Below are 22,521 nucleotides of genomic sequence, written 5' to 3'. Positions count from 1 at the left end.
GGAAAAGAATGATTCCTACCCCCTCCCCTTAAAAAAACAGAAAAAAACAAGTTTAAGACATTAAGAAGTCCGCTCATTTCAATTGATTGACTTGACAGAGAAAATGGGTCTTTAAAATGTTTTGGTGGTGTAGTAGTAGATTTTAGAAAAATTTATGTATAAAAAAAATACTTTCTGTTTTTAAACTTTGAAATGTTCGGCATCACTAAAGATATTTGAACATCATATATAATTGAATAAGTCATGTAGAAATAACATTTCAGAAAGTTTATAAATCTGCGAGATTAATAAAATTTAATCATTCGCGCGATTGCACAATGGAATAAGTGCATGTAGATGCAAGTCGCAGAACTGCAAATCCACTCTCAAAAGGAAATAATTCATAATAATATCTGACTATATTTTTACCTAATCTATACAATGACAACGTGTAGCAATTCTTTAAAGGGCATGGTCAAGATTTTGGTCAAAATTATTTTTCAGGTATTAATGTTTACGATGCTTCAGTAAGGCAATATAATAGGCAACCAAAATGTGAGTGTCATTTGTTGAGTTAAAAGCGAGTTGCAAAAATTACAACTTTGATACGCAAGCAAACTTATGTCTAAATTTTGAATGTTGTAGTAAAATTAAAATGAATGTGTTTAACGTTAGGAACTGTTTATTTATGCTTTAAATGAATAAGATCGACAAATCAACCTGAAAAAGATTTTCACTGGTATACTGAATCTATGTAAACAAAAACAGGGCGCGATCTTTGTTTAAATGATTACGGATTGCGAGTCCTGTGTCTTTCTTATAACTCAACGAATGACCCTCAAATTTAATTCGATAATCAGAAATGCATTCCTTAATCACTGTAGATAATAAAAACATTAAAAAAAAAGAATTTGACCAATATTGTGTTCTTCAAGGTATAAACCTTAATTTGCCATTAATTATAATGTACTTTTTACTTATGTTTTAAAAATACATGTAAAAAAGAATTTTTTTTCATTATTTTGAGTACGAGTACCTCGATAAAAGAATAAAAATATTTGACAACGAAAGCCGCGTTTTCTTTTAAGAATTAAGCAGACCAGTGTTTGTGAAATTTAATATATTTAAAAATGCAAAATCGTAAAAATAAATCGGAAATAACAGATTTTACCAAAATATAACCTTTGTTTCAAAGATAAGCATCACATGGTCGACTATTGCATGCCTACATACCTCAGAATCATACTTTCCATTGATTTATCAGAATCATGTCTCATTCTTAATCTCTCAATTTTGCTAGTTCAAGTCATTGACTGATATAAAAGAAAACGCTCAACTAATAACAGGACTTGGGAGTAATTTGGTATGACACTTTTTTTTCACCAATCGTTTTGACGTATACAAGTGTGTGGCACTCAAAACAACCCGTGCCAATAGGTTATTTAACTTCTTTTTTGTACTTTAAAGTGACCGTTTTCTAGTTAATTTACCATTGCTACTCGACTTACGTAAATTCTTTGTCCCATTCCCACCATTACACAGACTATGTATTACGCAGGACTTTTTTGACATCTCATATATTGAAGAGCAAAAACATTGTTTATCTAAACAGTTTTAATATCATTATCTGATCATTTTTTCTTTCAATATACAAACATACAATTTTTATCACATCCCTTAGCACAATTATCGACAAACCATACAAGAAATGGGAATGCATTTTCTTTGTCACGTGTGGAATTGTCTTCGTTTTATTTAACTGCCCCCTTACCACATTTCCAACTGGAAATGTGTGCAGTTGCATCGTGTTCCAAAAACTGGCCATCTTCCCTTACTCTCACTCGAACTCTGTCTTAGTTTCCCAGAGAAGCGTCTTTCTTTGAACACATATATCCATGTCTGTCTAAACTCATTCCAAACGTCTTCACACAAAATCATAAAGGTATCGTACAACGTCAAAGTTAACAGTTCTGAAAGCAAAAAAAAAAATACAAAATATTTCAAAATATTTCCCTGTCTCAGAAAGAATACCAGTAACTTTAACGATAATTATTTGAACTTGATATTATTTTGAATTTATGGCTTTTAAGATTACATAATTCCGGTTTTAGGTCTGATACAGAAAAGTACCTGTATTTCATTCAAATTGTTCTACATTGATATAATAACTTTCCCTCCTTTTTTTAAATATCTCATCCGATTCCTATAAACTTATTTAGAATCGATCAAGCATTTTTGCAATATTTGTTTCATAAATTTGAATTCCAATAAACTTTTTGTTTTAAAGAAAATAAAACGTACAAGTTTGTTGGCCTGCTTTAGGACAAGTTTCTTTATCTCAAAAGATCAAACGGTGTGTGTACTTTACAGACCAATCCAAACCACTTCGAGAATCATCAGGTTCTCACGAGGACCTCTTTAATTACCAGTCCCCACTTGGTTTAATAATTTCCTCCATGTCAAAGTATTTTTTCTAGGTTAACAGTTGAAACTAGGCCACAACACGGCACTTATAATGTCTCAAACCTACACACATCATTAGTGTGGATTTCCATTTTCTTTTTCAGAAGTCTGCCATGTTTTTCACAACAGTACACCTTTTGATAAGGCTTATTTTGAACAGTATAAACATATGATCAATTTACCACAAAATTTTGTTTATTATGGTGAACCACTAAACAGAAATTCTTCAGTTCCAAAAACAGAACAATTCACATGAAAGTTGTATTGTGTTACAGTTATGGCACATCATTGTACAAGTTCATATATTTTCATTTTCTCAACTTTGAAGCTGCTTGATCAAATTTTGCAATTCAAGTATCCAATGATTTTTCATAACAACTATTTCTCTTAAAAGATACTAAAGTTTACCAAGTTACAACCCAAGAATCTGTCACCTTAAAAATTGTTGGATTTTAAAAAGATGCAACGCACATGAACAGACTTATTTCTATGTTGTCCTTTAATTCAACCTGAATTCAGACTATATGTACTCACGAACATTCATGAAGTGAAGCAAGTCAAATGGATGGATGAAATCGTGCAAATTGATTTAAATTTTATAAGCCAAAAATATTAGTTTAATTGCTACTAAGTTTAAAAGTCCTACTTTAACATACACATCACAACATCTAGAGGGACAAAATTACCCATTACCAATTTGAATATTCATAAATTCTTAACATCAAATTTTGTTCTGGAGACACATTTTGTACAACATTTATTCTAGGAAACAGTACCCAAATGGTCCAATTTACTATTGAACAGCTATTTTATACACTTATACCTAACATGTCCATTGCTTAACGGTAGTGTTCATATATGATGCTATATAGTAAAACGAAGCAGCTTAAATCAAAGTTCCTCTCTAACCTAGATGAACGTCACTGATATACATGTAACACAATGCCTCAGGAATCATAAGCTGTAATGCAGTTGAAGTTTTCAAAAAAATGCACAAACCTGGCGACTGATTTGATAAAGTCCAAGGAGACCAGACATTTATACTTGGGTACATCTATTTGATCATCTCCAGCTACCTGGGACAGCAGGTGAACAGACACTAAAGAAGTTATCTAAAAAATAACACAAAAAACATTGAAAATTAAATGAAAATTTTGAATGCTAATTAAAAATTTAATTGTTAAATTATTTTTAAATTCAGATTAAATTTTTAAATCTTTCAAATCAAATCAAATCAAATTTTGCAATATTAGCACAAGATAATCTGTACCTTGAAGCTATTTAGATTTGAACTGTAAAAGCATTTCAACATTTTTTAATCGAAAACTTGAGATTGATGTTCATCTACAATGTCCTTTTATCACCCCTCCCCCTCTCCCCTTTATTGCAATATCACACAACGAAGCGTTCAAAATTACATATTTGATATTTTTATTGTTGAAAAATTTCTTTGTTAGAAAAGTGCAACATCATATCAAATAATTTTTCATTTATTTCCGTTTGAAAATATGAATTCAAAGAAAGAAAAAAGAAATATTGTGGGAAAAATAGAAACACTTTAAACACACATCCAAATAATCTCTTTGCACTTTTAAATTAATAATACATTTACCTTACAAGATCAAATAAATTTAAGGTGTACAAAACTTTCATACCTGCATGAATATATTGGCGGTAGGCGCAACCTTTCCCTCCACAATAGCATAAAAGACAGCCATCAGTCTGTCCAAGGGGAAGGGCTTTGGACCAAGCATGTGGTTGTTGGTCTGAAAAATAAAAGTTCCAGATGTTTGTCAAAAATAGTGACCATTTCTTCATTTCAAAAAACTATAAATGTCATCCTTCCACGCATTTCTATTCTATCTTACCATCATTTTTAAGGTATCTATATTTCTAAAACACGAAAGGATGCCTTTTCATATCAAAACATTATTGTCCCCAAATATCTGCTAGTCAATGTCCAATTTCAACATCCAATGCAGTTTTATTGTATTACATGTATCTAGTCAACCAAAAATTTAGCTCTGATATATATTCACTTTTGACTGCTTTTATATACCATGGAAGAAAGAATTAATTTTGGGTGGAGTAGTAAATTGTGAATAGATCAGACACAAACCACTCAGCTAATAAGGACATGTCTATGGGCTTTAAAAAAGTTAGAACTGGATAACGCACTTAGTCTATTCCATAGAAGCTTTTCTTTAAGCCCCAACATAGATCTTATCTACCTGGTATCTTGACTTTACCCTTGGAAATTCACTGTAGACAGTTTGAATATATACGCTTATGTTCTTAAATAATTACTTTGTAATTAAACAGTCGAGGATCGTAATTAAGAGAAACTTTAGTACTTACTCTCTCTTGTTTTTTGATGACTTTGGACTTCTTGTGTTTATCTGAATGCTGAAAATATAAAGATAAGAAACACAACATCATAAATCTGTTCTTTTAAATAGAAATACCATTATCCATTTTTACTGCAGTGTACTTTGAAGATGTATTTAACAGAACTTTAAAAAGTTCCAGCATGAAATCATAAACAGTCAAAATATTGAAAAAAATAAACATTCAATAAACAACAGCATGGAAAGTTCTGCATTTTACAACCCAAGCTGTCACTTTCTTTTGCACTCCACTGAATCCTATATCCAACTCTATGTAACTGTCATATGACAGTTCTGCCATAACAAAAAGCCTTTAAATGTACTGTACATGTGTTTGCTTATTAGCTTTAATGATCTTGACAAATTACCCATTACCAACAAAAGACAAAATAAATTTTATAGATGAACAGTACATGACAGGGTTCCCACACTTTATTTTGATATTGGGGAAATCAACACATATTGGGAAATACTGTAAATTCCTTTTTTTACGCGAGAACATAATTCCGCAATTCTGGTGTTTTGCATCAAATCGCAAGAATATAAAATTGCAAGCACCAATTTTTTGATATGATTTCATATAACTCAAAACTGTCTAAAAAATAAGAGTGAGATTTTAAAATCTGTGAGGTCTGCTTCTCGTGATTTTACGTGGAAATTAATTCCTCATATTTAATAAGGAATTTACAAAATTAATAGAATAAACATTATATATATATATATATATATATATATATATATATATATATATATATATATATATATATTTATATATATGCATGTATTAAAACTCATCATATATTGGGTATGTGGTGTTTTGTTCTTAACTTTGATTTAATTTACTCATTACATATCCATGTTTTGTTCATAATTTTAGAGGGTAAGGAAAATTAGGGAAATTAACATTTACATTTAAAATACAGACCCTGAAACGTACTACTACACCAAAAAAGCGTGTGACTTTCGTGCGAGAAACGTTTCGTGTTAATCGTTTAGCGTTTCGTGTAAACCGTTTAGCGTTTCGTGTGAATCGTGAAGCGTTTCGTGTAAACCGTTTAGCGTTTCGGGCAAAGCGTGCAGCGTTTCGGGCAAAGCGTGTAAATCGTTTCGGGCAAAGCGTGCGAGAACCGTGTGAAACGTTCATCAGATTTCATTCGGAACTCTCTGACAATTTAATTGTTTCAAAATAGCGCTCGTGTTAAACATTACTTTAAACTGATTGGCAAAACTCCTTTGAGATATTCTCGTGAAAAAAATCTATAAGAAATGATATACTTATCTTTTTACAAAATTGAATTAATTTTTAACAAACAAAAGAAAAGTACGCGTATTGAAAGAAGACTAGTTACTGAGACTATTCGGCTGTGTACAACCAGTACACATAACCTCGGACATCGGGTAAGACCTGCACCTGGCTGAACCTGTCAATCAAACTCTGTGTATTCGTTTTCATTGGATGGTCACGCGTCTCTTTTTTTGTCAAAAGCCAATAGAAATTTAATGACTTCAAGGTAGTCGGAATCAGTATTTGATGATGCACACAATTTCAATGATAGATTATTTAACATTAATTTAAACAAAATTAAATGTAAAGATAGAAAGAAAATATTCTATTCATTTCTATGAAATGCGGGAAGTAAATTCTTCTGAATCCCAATTAAAAATATTTCTACAAGTTATTATTTTAATTATTTAAACACTGATAACGGAAAACAACAAGTAATTAACACACTGAAATTTTCCTAAAATGTACACATGCAATTAATTATTATGGGAATATATATGCATGGTATTTAATTCAAATAGATTATGATAGAAATATTGTATGCCGTTATGTGGGGCGCCGGTTATGTATACGAATATTTTTTATTTTTTGTTCTTTCCGAAATCCAAAACAGTAAGGACAACTTTCTTTATTATTTAATCCATTGATTTTTCTCTGTGATTTTATGTACGGAGCATTTATTTACGCGAAAGATTCGACAATTCAACTAATTTTATTTTACATAACTTTCAAATTTATCAATGTAAATAATTACAGGTTTATTTACAGTTAGTATTTTTACATCGTATTCTATGAAACCAATAAAAATATTAATGTGAGAAGAAAAAACAAATCCCGCCGAATACTGAAAAACCAAATTATCAATGTAAATAATTACAGGTTTATTTACAGTTAGTATTTTTACATCGTATTCTCTGAAACCAATAAAAATATTAATGTGAGAAGAAAAAACAAATCCCGCCGAATACTGAAAAACCGATTTCAGTTTGTAATCATACAGATTTTATTTTTGGTATTGAATATTGTGTTACGGTAACTTTTTCTCTGGAATTTTTATTATTTACGGGACTAATAAGAATCATGGATATTTCTTTTGAGCAATAAATATATTTATAGAAGTAATATTTTTGGCTAATTCTGTGAATAAATAATTTTTTTGCTGTAAATATAAGTACCAAATTAATTTAATTAATCAATTCAATACTTATGTACATATATATTTCTAATATCAGTATTTCTATTATTTCGTGTTTTCTTAAAATTGATTTTTACTAACAAAGCAGGGTAAAAATCCGAGAGGACCCGAACGATCAGGATAAAAGCGTGTCCAAAGCGTGTGAAAAGTGAGCAAATCGTTTCGTGCGAGAATCGTTCGTGTAAACCGTTCAGCGTTTCGTGTAAATCGTTTAGCGTTTCGGGCAAAGCGTGCAGCGTTTCGTGTAAACCGTTCAGCGTTTCGTGTGAACCGTTTAGCGAGCGTGCAGCGAGCGTGTGGTGTAGTAGTACGTTTCAGGGTCTGTAAAAGATGCCATTTTAAAATTGAGCAAGTGGCCTCTAAAAGACCTCCATTTTGAACAATCAATGGCCTTGCATCACAGAACTCACCTTGGAGAAGAACTTTTTGTCAGACTTGGCTGGATTATAAGAGGCTAGATAAGCAGCAATCAGCAGATACTTGGAATAATATGGCAGCTCTACATGAGTTCTGGAGCTCAGCCCTACAATTAACAAAAAAATGCAAATACGAGGGTCAATCAAAAAATACGAAGACTTTTGTCATAGCTATGTTACTTAACGTCATACCATTACTAAATTTGGTAGACATAATTTAGCAATAGTTTCAAACAATTTGCAAGGAAAAAAATTAATAAATTCCTTTATTTTTAAGAATTATTCAGAATCTAATCCTGCAAAGATGAGGTCACGGCATGGTCAAAATTTGTGTTATGTCAACAATAAACCATATAATGTTGAAAGTAATATTTCTATAAATTGGGCTTCAAACCAAATAATATTGAAACCTCAAATAAGGTATAATCATGGTATTCTATGTTCCAAATAATGACGGGATATATTGTTTTGTCAAACAGATGTAAGTAACTAAAGACAGATAGTCCTCTTTAGAATTGACTAAAAATATCGACGTCTCCGGACGTCACAGCGCAACGAGAAGTACAAGCAAATAGATTTAACTCAGGAAAAAGCCGGATACAAGCTGTGAAAATGCTCAATTGTGCAAAAAATAAGTCAACAATTAGTTGCAAGTTTGTATTTAACTGTAATAAACAGTCTGAAAGAGTGGAATATCTGTAAAATATTTGGAAAAAAAACATGTAACGTCAACCTTTTAGGGTTATCCTTACTGTAAACTAAGAGATACACGGTTAGAAATGAAAACTTTGATGAATTAACTTATGATTCTCGAACAAATGTGTGAAAATAAGATGTTTAGTGGTTCAGTGCCATTTTAAAATGTAAGGAGAGAGACACAAGAGTCTAAGCATGATATAAAGATGGGGTATATCTATAAACTGTGCGTGTTTAATCTTGACAACATGTTTTGAATGTACCGTGCGCTGTGGTGACAAAACATGTTGTTTTTAAAAAGAGGTAACAAAAATACCGTTTCATCAAATGGACTAAAATTTCACGTATCAATAACATAAGTGTTGGTGCACATATTGATCTGTTAAGTATGACTTTCATAAAAAATATATGATAGACAGTCACATTATCTTTGTATTTTTTTATTGACCCTCGTATAAGAGTTTTATCAGAGAATATTACTTCTTTTTATAAAATCACACAGTAAAACAGTAAAATATTGGTCTTTAATCTGTGAAAGCATAGTAAGTGTTTGAAGCAATTTACAATGCTTTTGTTGATTTGACGCAAACCAAAATGAAAACTTTAATACCTTGCTGAGTCATCATCTTTCCAGCATCTGATTCTTCTAGCATCCTCTCCCACTGTGTGCTGATGAAAAAAAAATTATTAAGTTTTTAAAAAATACAAACTGCAGATTCCTAACTAAACGCGAGGAATAAACATCTACCCTAAAATTGTGAGAAGTACCCCTAGCAGATTTTAAAATCTCACTATCACATTTTTATCCAGAATTTAGAACAATAAAAAATTAGCATAAAAGTTTGGCTCTCACAATTTTATGTTCTCGTAATTTGATACAAAATGGCAGAATTGTGAAATTTAGTACTAGCATATAATAAGGAATATACAGCAATTCTTATATTAATATTAAATGTAATAGATAAAACATCACAAAGCTGCAAAAAGTTTACTTTTAGATTTATATGTTTTGATCATGTTGATAGGTGATGTTTATTTACATGTAAATGGTAAGATTGAAGGTTGATAACATTTTTGACTTAGCGGAACAATATGGCAAAATCTATCATTCTTAATGAAAAGTTCACAGTTTTATTAATAGGGACCTACAATATGCTTCCAACAATTACAGACAGATATTTTTCTGTGCATTCTTGAACATCTTGTGTATCTTGCACATTCTATCAATCATTAACTGCAAGTTTCTCTAACACTCCTTTGAATACAATACATCAGACATCCTTGATGACCCGTACCTCGACACTTCTCTAAGATAGACGGTCTGGAGGGCCTTCTTCAAGTGAGGCTCAAAGTTCTTCCACAGCTTCCTGCTGTCACTCTCTGTGGCTGTTAAAACAAGATTTCACACTGTATCTGATTTTATGCTTTGTACTCTGAATACTGATTTCTATTTCGAATTAAAAACAGCATAAGTTGTCAATATTAGCAGTAATTGATCCCTGTGGTAATACATGTAGTGACTGCATGTATTACATATCTGTGAATTTCACCGAACACTTGTCTGTATTACTATATGATGTAGATCCATGCCCATCTAAGTATTGAATATGAATATATTTTTAACAAAACGAGGAGCTTTACTGTTAACAGATAAAATGAAACACAGATTTTCCTCAGGGCCCATTCTAACTGAAAAATATCAACTCCATGTTAAGTAGTACGGTTAGAGTGATCTGCCCTTTTGTGTAAAATATTGACTAAGGATAAACTACAGTGTGCGACATAATTTGTAGACAATCTCGGTACTCTAGATATTATATCTTAACCAGATAAAGTTGTTTTTACAGTAACTGTAAACAAATTTTTTTTTCGTGGCGACTTTATTTCGCAATTAACTGCCAATAAACTGGTTCGCGACATCTAATGTTCACGACCAAGCCTTATCCAGACCTGTATTGTTATAAAAATTATAGACATAGGATTGGTTCGCGGCAAGAAATATTCGCGACGACAAGGCTCTCACTAACCTCGCGAAAATTTCTCGCACACAAATAAAAGTTGATTTACAGTAATTATACCATATTTTTCATTGAATCTGCATTAATCTGGAAACTAATCATTTTTAATTTTAAATCAGCAGAAAATCAGCCAATTGGCAGATTTTCATTTGTATGTACTGTGGAATCATTAGATTTCGTGGTGGCTCAATTTTCATGGAATTCGTGGGTACCTCTCATCCTCAAATTAACATCCTCCGAGAATTAATAAATTAGTGTTGTATAATCATATGTCCTTATGTTGGTATAAAAGAATACATGAAATTACGAACATGTAAAAGTTAACCAATCCACGAAAATTGCATACCTGTTAACCCTCCCGCATTGCGCGGGAGACTCCCGCAAAACGGCCTAAAAATCTAAGATCTCCCGCATCCAACCTATCTCCCGCGCGGGAGACAAATTTCTCCCGCAATCGTATTTGTCTTCCCCATACCCCCCCCCCCCCCAAAAAAACTTCTGAATCTTTATTTGCAAATTTCAACAACCACTGCGGGGTTTTCTCTGATTTTGAGCTCAAAAAGCTGCTGTGTAGCTTGAATATATCAAAATCCATCCAAGTACTGTCTACCGTGATCATAGTAAGACATGTTATAGACCAGTTTACTTTTTACGATTACTTCCGGTTTTGACTTAAATCAGTTACGTATTTAGTTATGCATAGGCCTTATAAAAAAATAATTGAAAGCTTAAAACATCTTGATTTTACTCTGTAACACCAAAGAAAACAATACACAGCCAGTGGTGTCACTTAACAGGTGCACAGGTAAAGCACCCAAGCCACGTGCAGTGAGTCGTGACTAATTCTGTCTGGCCAGCACAGTCGGTAAAAATCAAAGTGAGTTTGGAACACAGTGTTTATACAAGCTACCGATAAAAAAGCAGTTCACAAGAGTTTTTAAAGTTTATAGTACCGGTACTATTAATTACAGAGATGCTATAGATATTACAACAGAGATCATTTTTAAATGGTACTAGAGAAATACATGTTGTTTTGTGAATTAAAAATCTATCCTATATTAGGGCAAAAAATAATTTTAATGAATATTGTTTACAGGTATTTTCTTGACTGGGTTTTCACTGCAAATTCAAAATACGCAAAATAAATTTTCTGTGTTTACCCTAGATGTCAGCATGCAGTGATGGTTCAATACTGAACAATAAGAAGACTTAATATAAAAAGTGGCACTATTGACTTCTTGTATTGTACCATGCAAACAAAATAATAGTTTTCTGAACATGTACAGCAACACAAGTTGTAATTGCACACTGGTAGTCATAGAAATAATAAAATTTAAAATGATTGCAAATGCATTAATTACAATGGAAAAATAAGGTATCTAACAGTATTTTAAATATATATTTGAATTTCACGTGAAAAAACGTCGTTTACGCAAAATCTCCCCCTTAGCCAAGTTGGTAAGGGGGAGATTCTCCCACATAGCAGCTTTGAAAGGTTAACAGGTATGAAATTGTCCTCCACAAATTTTTATGATTTTTCAGTACGCAAAAACTGTATAGAAAAATTCTTCAGTACAATCTTAATTTGTTTATAAATGTTTGGTTTAAATGGCTAACCTTCTTCTAAAAAAATGTATTATCATATTCTCCAAAACTCACCTTCTCCATTTTTAATAGGCTCAATGTATTTTCTGAAATTAATGGCAGCCTAAAAAAAAAGTAGAAAAAAATGATGGAATTTTCAGTGACCAATATGAACTACAATTATTACAATGACAGGTGGATGGTAATATTATTGGCACTTATAGAGTGGTGTAAAACCTTAATCAATAGACAAAGATAAGCATTTTCATTTGATGTTAACATTAATACCAAATATTGCTGTTCAAGTATAAGTTCTCTATACACAAGAAATTTATCTTTGTTCTTGCACTTACCAAATGTTGGAGCTCGGAGAGATTGCGACATACGATATGGAAGACGCTGAGCACCAAACTCAGGTACATCTGATAGAACTCAGCTGAGTACCCCTCAGGTGCTGATCTCACTAAAATTCTCAGCAGCTCGTCTGTAATAAATACAGTGAATTTACAATGACGGTCTTTCTTACAATTCTAAGCAACAAATTCAGATACCGGTATGTAGAACTCCACACAAAGCAAGGTTAACATAAAGAAGAATTACTCTAAAACTTGTGGGGTTTTTTTAATTTGTTTTACATATATATTATATAGGTATAATTAATGAAATGTGAAAAGGTTGGACAATATTTCAATTATTCTGTTGTATATTTGCTAAATCTTTCTTAAAAATGGAGCAGTGAGGAAAAGCTCTAAAAAAAATAAAGATAAAGAACATAAAATTGAAACCATTTCTCTAGTTTAAATTATTAGACTGAATGTTCAAATATATACTAAATAAAATTCCTGCCCTTTCATTTACAACTTTTGGCAACTATTCCATTTGTGAATTGTCAGGAGAATCTTTTCCATGTACCTTTGTTGTAGTCAGGGAACTGTACAATGAAAGGCTCCTGAAATCCTGTCCCACACCGAAACTTCTCCCAGACTATCTCGCTTAATAGGATCACACACACATTGCCATCTGCCTTCAAACACAGAATATATGTTCGTACAGATCAATTCATATATGGAAGGGGACGAAAATTATTACCAAATCTCAAAAGGGGACCTTTTCCTTTCACGCTTTTAATTTTTCAATAGTTTTGGTTCGTGTTAATTCATTTGGTTTTTTAACAATCGATCAATTTAGCAAGTTTAACAAGTAAACATGTGACAACTATGTGTCCCTTGTATTCTTCTTTTCAAAGTTAAAAGGGTTGACACAATATCAGCAGTACACAAGTAAGTTACATGTAATTAGTAACATATCATTTATTGTTCCAAGTTGAAATTAATTTCAAATATGCATACCAGTTCCTGTAATCCTAGAAATGCTGGTAAAATGTTGGCATCCATTTCTCTCAAACGCTCAGCTTTGTCAATAACCTATGAATCACCAAATAATTTTCAAAAAATTACAGACTTTCAGAGGTTATCTTTCATTGTAGTTCCATAAATGCATATTACAACAAATTTTTGGGCTTTCAATAATTATTTTTTTTGCCACTTGGCTCTACTTTATATTTTATGGTTTTGGATTCATACAAAATATTAATTTGATTTTTTCTTTAATTTGATATACGAGAATGAATAAAAACCTAAATTAGTTATTGCAGTTATTTAGCTTACAGTATTCTTATTAGAACTCTGCTGAGAGTTTGAATTTACTACTCCCTGCTTTTCAATCGTTTACAATGTATTAATATATTTTACACTGATGTACTTGAATTTTTTTAATCAAATTCAAATTCAGCAGCACACTTACAATATAAACAGTCTCATTTTGAAGATGGAGATCCATGCAAGTATGACGAAACAGTCGGACAAAGTCGTTCATGTTTTCACACTTGACGGGAGTCTCTGGTTTCTGCCTGCCGTTGTTTGTGTACAAACCGTTCAGTACAGCCTCGTACAAGAACCTGGAGCTGTAGCACTCCACACAATTCACCAACACGTGGGGTAGCTAATCAGAGCACAAAGGAAACAGTTTTATGTTAAAGACAGGAATGAACATTTCTTGTTCATTTAATTAAAACACTAAGTAATGAATACTGTATATGTATTACATTTGGTTGCATATTCTATTTAGCGTTTCTGGCTGAATGCGGCTTCTGCTTAATCAAGTAGTAGTACATTGCTCATATATATGTATAAGAATTGTTACATTCAGAAATACGCTAATTCAAGTCCATGTCAACTTGTTCAAAAACTATTTTCTGCCAAATATTGTACACGCTAAATATAAAACGTTTATTGTAACTACGGTAGATGTGTTCTAAAATGGCAGCCAAAATTTCATATACCATTTTTAGGTTTACATTTGTTTGCATAAATTAAAGACAGATTTCTTTTTTTTTCTGTAAGTTCAAAGGGAATAACTCTGTCAAAAATCATCAGACCTGGACCGAACTTGGCCCTGACCTGTACTTTCTGATAAAATATTTGTATATTATGCAATTTCAACTTTACATATGCATCCCTTCAAACTAGAGAGTGGAAGCTGAAAATTACTTCTTTTATCCTAAGTAAAAGGGGCATAACTCTGTCAAAAATTATCTGACCTAAACCTAATTCAAACTTGTCCTGCACTGTCTTTTATATGCAATTTCAACTTTATATATTAAATCTCTTCAAAAGTTGGAGCTAAACATTACTTATTTTTTTCTAAGTTTAAGGGGGATTACTCTGTCAAAAATCATCAGGCCAAGAACAAATTCAAATTTAAGGTGAAATAACACATCGTCACAAAATGGCTGACCTCTGATCGAAACGACACTTCGTTATATTAAAAGGATTTTATACACGGTAACATGTACTTAACTTCATAGCCGGATGGTTAAAGTGTCGGGCTTGTGATCCGTACATCCCGATTTCGAATCCATTGGGGGCTTTTGCCATTACTAACTGAATTGAATTATTTAGATATTCATTTTTTATCCCCAAACTGCCAATATTTCGCTTAATATTTGACATATGTACAGTTTATTTATTATATTATCTTTCATAATCAAATAATTTACTGTTAATTCGAGTGACTTTTTCCAGGTGTGTTATTCCACCTTAACTTGCATATTTCTTTGACGCATCCATATTTCTGAATGTGTGCAACTGTTGCCGAGATAATGAACAGAAAATAAATGATGACTGAATGATTGAAAGAAAGAATGAAGAAAGAGGTAACTTTTTAACATTCTATGACAGGGGTATAAAAACGTGTTTGAATAAAAAAGGATGTTTTCTTTCATTATTCAGCTATATCAAAACATTCACTAGGACTTTTTGAACTTGAGTTTCAACACGTTATACTCAATATTTTTAAGAAAGTTGAATCTAAGCTTAAGAAATTACAAAAATTAATGTCCTGGTAAATTTTTAAATCTTAATTAAAAACTACACTTTTCAAAATTTCACAAATTTATGTGATGTACCTAGTATTGGTAGTCCAAACTTCATAAACATAAAATATTTTTGAATATAGAACTGTTCAATTAAAGTTTACATCAACATTGTATTTTTTCAGCTTAAAAAAATAATCTGCATCAATTTCTTTTAAGAAGTTAAAACATTATTAATAATTACATTTAATTATCTGATGTAAAAACTGACAAAGAAAATATATTCCCTTTTTTAAACTTTGTAAACAAACCTTGCAAGTTTTGAGAATGGAGTTGATGACAGCAGATTTCCCTGTTGCTGTGTGTCCATAGGCAAATATGGCAGGAACCGTCATACATCTTTTCTGTAATAAAGCAGAAAACAGAGCATGAAAATTATTTAACCAAATATTCTTCAAAGTTGCAATGCAACAATATACATGAACAGCATCTACCATGCTTCAACAGTCTAGATGCCAATAAGCTGGAGGAATCATTTTCCAAATTAATAAAATTTCATTACAATCAAAATTTTTTGTGTTGTAAATTTTCCAACATTTTAAATTCTTAATTTTTCCTGATGGAGGATGCTTTATAAATCAGACTATTTGATATCCCATTTAGCATTGTTCCACTCTCTTCAAATAATCTTGCTAAAATTCAGTAATGCGCTGTATGAACATGACCCATTCAAAAACAGAGGTACAGTCCCTGGAATGTTCTACTTTCCAATTTTTCTATGCGTTCAGTGTGTTCACTTGTGCTCTCCACTCTGCTCTGTTCGCGCTCACCATCTACAAAGCACTCATTGTGAACTCATAAAGCGTTCACCTTGCACTCACTGTTCGTTAAACTTCGTTCATTAATCGCTCAGTCAGATAATATTATATTTAGGCTGATAACAATACATACATGTAGAATACTAGTTATTTTTTCCTGATTACCGACAAAACACAATATAAGGATAACTCCCGAGGGACTCCAAATAAATCGTTAATCTTGCTTTCATATATTGTTCACCATTTACTTTGCACTCGTGTTTGTGCTCTGCATTTATTCACTGTTCATAGGCGCTCACCGTACGCTCAGCATGCGCTCACAGTTCACTCATCGTTCAAGTGGGAAAGTAGAACGTTTCAGGGACTGTACCCACTCAGTGGCTGTCCCACTGCCATATGGGAGAGGATATTACATACTGGCTGTGGTTTGCTAAGATATAAAATACCAAAACAAAGGGCATGTACTCACTTCTCCAAACAGAGACAACAACAGTTTGATCTGGGACTCCCTGCATGGTATTGACTCTGATATAGAAGATACCGTGTCAGCAATGGGTGGCTCTGACCCATCCATGTCTCTAGCAGAATTTCTTCTTATTGATAGCCGAATAATTCTAAGAAGTAAAGTACCGTTATATATATGAAACAAACGACAGAAACAAGAAGACATAACAAAATCATTGAATTTTTTTTGTCCATTACATTTGTACAAAGGTCCACAACAATTCATCTTTTGCCTTAGCGTTTTTTAATTTAGTTGGTTAAAAGGAATAACTTACATGGAAGTTTGTACATGTAGAACAGTAGAAGTCTTGCTCAAGATTGCAATATTTACATGTCCTGTCAGGCCTGGGTGAACACGACAGTTTTTTCAACACATTTTCGTGAAAAGGCAAACTTCCCTCCAAAACTCATGGATGGGTTTTCTATATTTTAAAGAACGAGCCCGATCGTTAAAGAAATCGACGAAGAGCGAAATGCTTGAAATTGTGTAGCTGTTAAACATTTTGAAATTTTCGGTGTTTATATTTATGATCTTCAAAAAATATAAAAGAAAAAATTCATAAATAATTTAACACAAAGGACGGAAAACAACAAATACAGATAAAAGAAAATATATATATTAAATCATCAGAGACATAAATAACTTACAAATGTATTTCTACGTTCATAAACTTCATATTTTTTTATATCATCCTCCTCGTTGTTTTAATACTTGATTGTTTACTGTACTATATTTACATTGCTTTAATCATATAAACTTAAAACTTGATGTTTAAGAAATACAATTTATTTTTCCGCTCTTAAATCTCTACTTTAGCCTAAAATTTCTCATCATTTCCGAGAAGGATCAATTATTGAGGGAGACAGCTGAAATTCAGTACAAATTTTTAAACCTGGTTGTTTAATTTGAAAACTAAATGATTTTTCAAAATATTCATTTTGGTATGAAATTAAACACATTGTCAATAATAGCACAAGCACGTAGCATCGTGGGGGGGGGGGGGGGGGGGGCAGCAACTATTTTTTTTAATCTACATATAAACACTTGATTTATATTTCTTATGAGTATGTAAAAAATGGTATGAAAATAAGGAAATTAGAAGTGAAATTGAAGTTACAGATATACTACGCCCCCCCCCCCCCCCGGATTAGGATTAGGAAAATTCAAAATTCCTTCTTCTTTTCTTTCTTTTTTTTGCTTGTTCAGATTTTTGAATGAGTCTCCCCCCCCCCCCCCCTCCCCCCCCCCCCACTTTCAAAAATGATGCTACGTGCCTGTAGCATGCAATATAAATGTTCGATCTACACTCTGAAGAGTGTCGAACTCACCCACGAATAATTCAAACTTCTTAAATTCATTTGACAAAGTTACCGAAAATAGACTTGGACCTCCCCTGGCAAACAAAATAATTCATTTACCCCCATCCCCCTACCCCGTTCTTCGGGAATACATTATTATCTCGATCCGCATATGTCATGTACAGCTATATGTACATGTATGCACCAGTGTACCCGGTATAAATATAGGGAGTTTAGGTGCATGTGCTCTCTGTGTTTCACTATTAAAGTGTATGACGGGTCTATATCTAATTGAATAATGGGCGATGATTCAAATTACAACATCAAGTGTGATAATTTTTCCCTTAGTAAATTCTTTAAATGGATTTTTTTTATCAATTTTCTTTTCGTCTACAAACATTATAAATTTGGGCGCTGAAGTCTGCATCTTGGTTTTTAAAAAAAAAAAAATTCATGCCGACAGGCGGGCCTATGTACATCTATTTGTAAGCTTGCAATTTACGAGTATACGTATATTACGGGGCGTTCTCTCCCGTACTGGACGAATACTGGGCCTACCGTGAGCTTATTCTCTTGTTGTTGGACCCAGCCTCATGAAACCTCCAACAAGCCAACACGCGTTTTAGTTTTCAGACTTTTATATAGACTTGACATGAAATATACTTTTACGTGAGTTTGGTATGTATCAGCACCGAAGGTCTGATTCCAACTGACTATAATTTACAATTCAGAATAATATATAATGAACAATTGAACAACACAATGAAGGATTAACATAAGAAGTACAGATGTAAGTAAATCAATTATCAAACAGCTATTGAGTAACTCGGGACATTTTGACAGCATGTACATAAAAGGATTAATAAGATGAAAGAAGCTTAAGTGTAAATAAACATAAACAGAAATCAATTAAAAGATTAGCTGTCCATCACTGATTGTGCCTCAGGTGGGATTAATGCTGCGCGGAATTTATGACGTTTATAAAACAGTTGTCGAAATAGATGAAAAGTTTTTGTAGCAATTAACACAGAGTCCGAAAAAGTTAATTTACACAATAATTAAAAATAGTCCGAAAGATTGAATGTCACACCGTGACACGTACACTATATGAATATTGCCTGTTTGGTAGAGTAACAGTTGAAATTGAAACCCCGAGAAAACCATTGTCAACCGACGCGAAGCGGAGGTTGACATTGGTTTTCGAGGGGTGTCAATTTCAACTGTTTTCCTCCCAAACAGGCACTATTTATTTTATTATACTGAATGTCTTCATTTTATAGATGTTTTACTGCTTTTATATAGAAATGACGTGAATTCCACGGCCAACCGTACGCGCATAATTTACGCGCATGTAACAATTCGTTGTGTTACCCGTTGCTAAGTGTGTTGCTAACGCTGAGGGTAATAGAACGGATTATCAACTGCGTCTAAACCAATCAGATTTCAGTATTTAACATGAAAGTATAATAATGTATATTGTCAAACAAATACCAAGTATTGAATTATATACACAATTCATACATCTGTACAGGTACATGTACATGTTTTTTGTTTGTTTGTTTTTTGGGTTTTTTTTTTTAAAGGACTATATATGATAAGGGCCTAAAATGGCACCCTAAAATGAACATCATCATTTTACTATCATTCTTTGTTTTCTTAATACAGATATGTATGTGATGTGTTTACATAATATTCATTTTGGTTCAAGTGCCCACAATTTAGAAATATGACATTGTAAAGACAACCTTTTTCCGCCATTTTTGCATTTTTTAGCGTAAAACAGCTTGTTTTCAAGCAGTTTTTCCTTCCGAAAACATAGAGCGCGTTCTTGAACAAATAAAATATTTTAATCAGAGATGTATCTAGCCAAGACTAATAAGTGACAAAAAAAATTTCCTTGTTCAAGCATGTGCTCTATATTTCCCATTCGTAAATATATAAGAAAAATGTCAATTGTTGGCCGATTTTGATTGAATTATAGAAATGGCGTCACTTCTAACGTCATATACTGCCAGTGAGGGCAAATAAATCAAATAAATAGATGAAAAATATATTTTATATGAACTCTTCTAAAAAATTATTTAACATTTTATTGTACCCGAAACACTTAAAAAATGGCGAATTATGGGGGCCAAATTTAACTCTTATCATATATAGTTCTTTCGTGTGGGGTTTATTTTCTTGTCATACAATATGTGCTTTGACCCGTTTGACAAACAAATTTTGTGATAAACCGTCATATCCGAAATAAATTTAAGTCTACACAATCATACGTTTCACTCTAAATATTTTTTTTACATGTATTAAACCCATGCATGGACTTCTGTGTATACCTCTGAGTCGATCATACGATTGTCATCTGCGGCCTACATACAAAAACCTCGACGCCTTGTTCAGGGATTTTTTTTCCACCTGTATAGTTCCGATGCACCTGACGTCTTTTTTTCTCACAAATATACGCACCCTATCTAATTATGCAGAGTTAAGGGTATATCATTTTTTATCAGGGAAAAATAAGTATTATACTTGTATAATGCCGGGAGCTTGCGATATGGTCGTTAGATCTAAAAACCGCGTTAATACAGATAAAATATTTCATATCGAGCAAATTAAAGTTTCGATTTTATTTCATGATTTTAAACTATACTGTACATGCACAGTCAATCGTACTAAACGTGTTTTCATTTTCCCCATGAAATATCCATGTTTGGGGGTTTTTTTAGGTTATAGCTTAGACGGTAGACTTACTGCTTGAAAGAATCTGGACACAAAACAACACCTTAATGTACAGGTATGACCCGGGGTCACAGAGATACCAACAAATTGGGTAGGATATAGCAAGACCCGTATACTGTTAATTGAATCAGAACATTGGAAGAGGACAACCGAGATGTTGGTCCATTTGCAAATTAAGAGAGAGAGAGAGAGAGAGAGAGAGAGAGAGAGAGAGAGAGAGAGAGAGAGAGAGAGAGAGAGAGAGAGAGAGAGAAACAGACAGACAAAATCAGACAGACAGATAAATGGAGAGAATGGGCAATGTTCACAGAAGCATATGTCGTTTTTCTTGCAATTTAGGAAGGAATTTTTATATAGGTTTAAGTAAGAAAGAAAAAGAAGTTTTTTTGTGTATAAAGAAAATACTTATAATGCAGAATTTGAAAAGACGACTAGAAATGTAAAAATAAATCATTGTAAGGTGCGAGTCTTCTATTGTGAACCGGTTTTACAATTTACCAGTTATTTTAAACCCCAAAATCATTTCCAAGGCCATTTCGTCCTATTCATTCTTAAAAGTATCGCTCTAGGAAAAATATTTAATCACTTATTGTCGATTTCAGCTTACAATGAAAGCCCAGGTAAATCTTACATGAAATCGTATAGTGTATTACAAATTTAAACAAAACAATCGACTTCGTGTGATTCATTGTTATCCATATAAAATAAATAAATCCGTTTACCGCGTGTAGCATTCAAATCGAGCAGATCTTAATGTAATTAGATACCTCTATCAGTTTCTAATACCATTCAGTTCAGTTACATATGTAAGTTTATTTTTCTTAAGGTATCCGAACCATACAGTATTAGAACCATATTTTTTTAACTCTGATTATCCATCATGTAGTAAAATACTAAAAAGTTAATACTTAGCTATAGGATATCAATAAATGCGTTGGTGGAAAGATGCATAATTGATAATTCGGAATAGAAAAATATTGAAAACATTTTTTTAGAATTGAATTTTATAGATGAAAGCGGATAGTGTGGGGTGGGTGGGGGGGGGGGCAACTTATATTTCTTTGTCGTTATCGATATGTGGAGATCGAATTAAGTCATATAATGTAATTAATAGAAAAAAAATTGTGATTTAACATTCGCAACATTGAATTTATATTAAAATTCAATTTTAAGATTAAGATTCGTTAACAGCCGGACAACGATACAAATACTGAAACCCATAAACACGTATTTATGAAGAAATATGAATTTTAAAGGATGATTGATTAATGGTGTAGATTTCAAGTTTAAAAAATCCATTTAAGTAATTTTGAGAAACGGAACCATTTTACTGCTTAAACTTGCTTAAAATATAAATTTCAGTTTAGGAAATTTACCAAGAAAAATGTGTGTATATGGATATATTCATTTTAACGACATGTCCCTCGAACTGCAAATAAATTGTGTCAACTTTTAATGGAAGCCAACAGTCAATTAAGCACAGGTAAGTTTAAAGAGGAAAAAAACTCAATCAAATGTTGCTTAAAAAGCCCTGGATATTACATTGCAATTTAATATTTTTTTAACACATTGAGCTACATGTTTATTCCTAATCCTCCTCATAGATTCTAGACACACCACTATATACATTTTTTAATAAACTGCTAAAATATGAACTATAGAAAACAAAGGAAACAAACCTGCAAAACTTCAACTTTTAAGGTAAAAGTATATATATATATATATTTATGTAAATTAAACTGACGGCAAAATCATGCGTGGAACTAGA

At 32.3% G+C, this 22,521-nt stretch overlaps 2 protein-coding genes across 4 annotated transcripts in view; both read right to left on the bottom strand.

The window, feature by feature from the left end:
• The window catches only part of LOC117682840 (reelin), a 46,469-nt gene extending 45,118 nt beyond the window's left edge, over positions 1-1,351 (bottom strand). Inside the window, exon 1 of one of the 2 annotated variants that reach the window (XM_066082552.1) lies at positions 1,213-1,351. In XM_066082552.1, coding sequence (XP_065938624.1) covers positions 1,213-1,256 — 44 coding nt within the window. In that variant the 5' untranslated portion in view covers positions 1,257-1,351. The remainder of the gene's footprint in view (positions 1-1,212) is intronic. The other variant, XM_066082551.1, reaches the window with a different exon arrangement.
• A 224-nt stretch (positions 1,352-1,575) lies between these two features.
• On the bottom strand, positions 1,576-17,149 carry LOC105317563 (origin recognition complex subunit 5). 2 transcript variants are annotated; one of them, XM_066082553.1, is made up of 15 exons: positions 17,050-17,149; positions 16,684-16,828; positions 15,708-15,800; positions 13,827-14,024; positions 13,373-13,447; positions 12,936-13,047; positions 12,377-12,507; positions 12,099-12,147; positions 9,717-9,807; positions 9,032-9,090; positions 7,720-7,832; positions 4,801-4,848; positions 4,098-4,208; positions 3,442-3,554; positions 1,576-1,949 (listed from the first exon to the last, which is right to left on the bottom strand). In XM_066082553.1, exons 2-15 carry the CDS (start codon positions 16,786-16,788, stop codon positions 1,904-1,906), a joined length of 1,344 nt encoding a protein of 447 aa, XP_065938625.1. In that variant the 5' UTR covers positions 16,789-16,828; positions 17,050-17,149; the 3' UTR covers positions 1,576-1,903. The 2 variants fall into 2 exon arrangements, with proteins under 2 accessions (XP_065938625.1, XP_034307256.2); XM_034451365.2 differs by having other exon boundaries at positions 16,994-17,136.
• Between the last annotated feature and the right edge of the window lie 5,372 nt (positions 17,150-22,521).

This window comes from Magallana gigas, chromosome 4 (genome assembly GCF_963853765.1).
Source record: "Magallana gigas chromosome 4, xbMagGiga1.1, whole genome shotgun sequence".
Taxonomy (NCBI): domain Eukaryota; kingdom Metazoa; phylum Mollusca; class Bivalvia; order Ostreida; family Ostreidae; genus Magallana; species Magallana gigas.
This window is presented reverse-complemented; position numbering and strand designations above follow the sequence as displayed.

Bases quoted from the DNA above. Each gene is read 5' to 3' on its own strand.
- LOC105317563 (XM_066082553.1), bottom strand. From the start codon at position 16,788: ATGGATGGGTCAGAGCCACCCATTGCTGACACGGTATCTTCTATATCA. The intron at 13,448-13,826 runs GTAAGTGTGCTG...GGTGATTCATAG, and splicing joins AAAATGAGACTGTTTATATT to GTTATTGACAAAGCTGAGCG. The intron at 9,091-9,716 runs GTACGGGTCATC...TTTTTTCATCAG, and splicing joins TATCTTAGAGAAGTGTCGAG to CACACAGTGGGAGAGGATGC.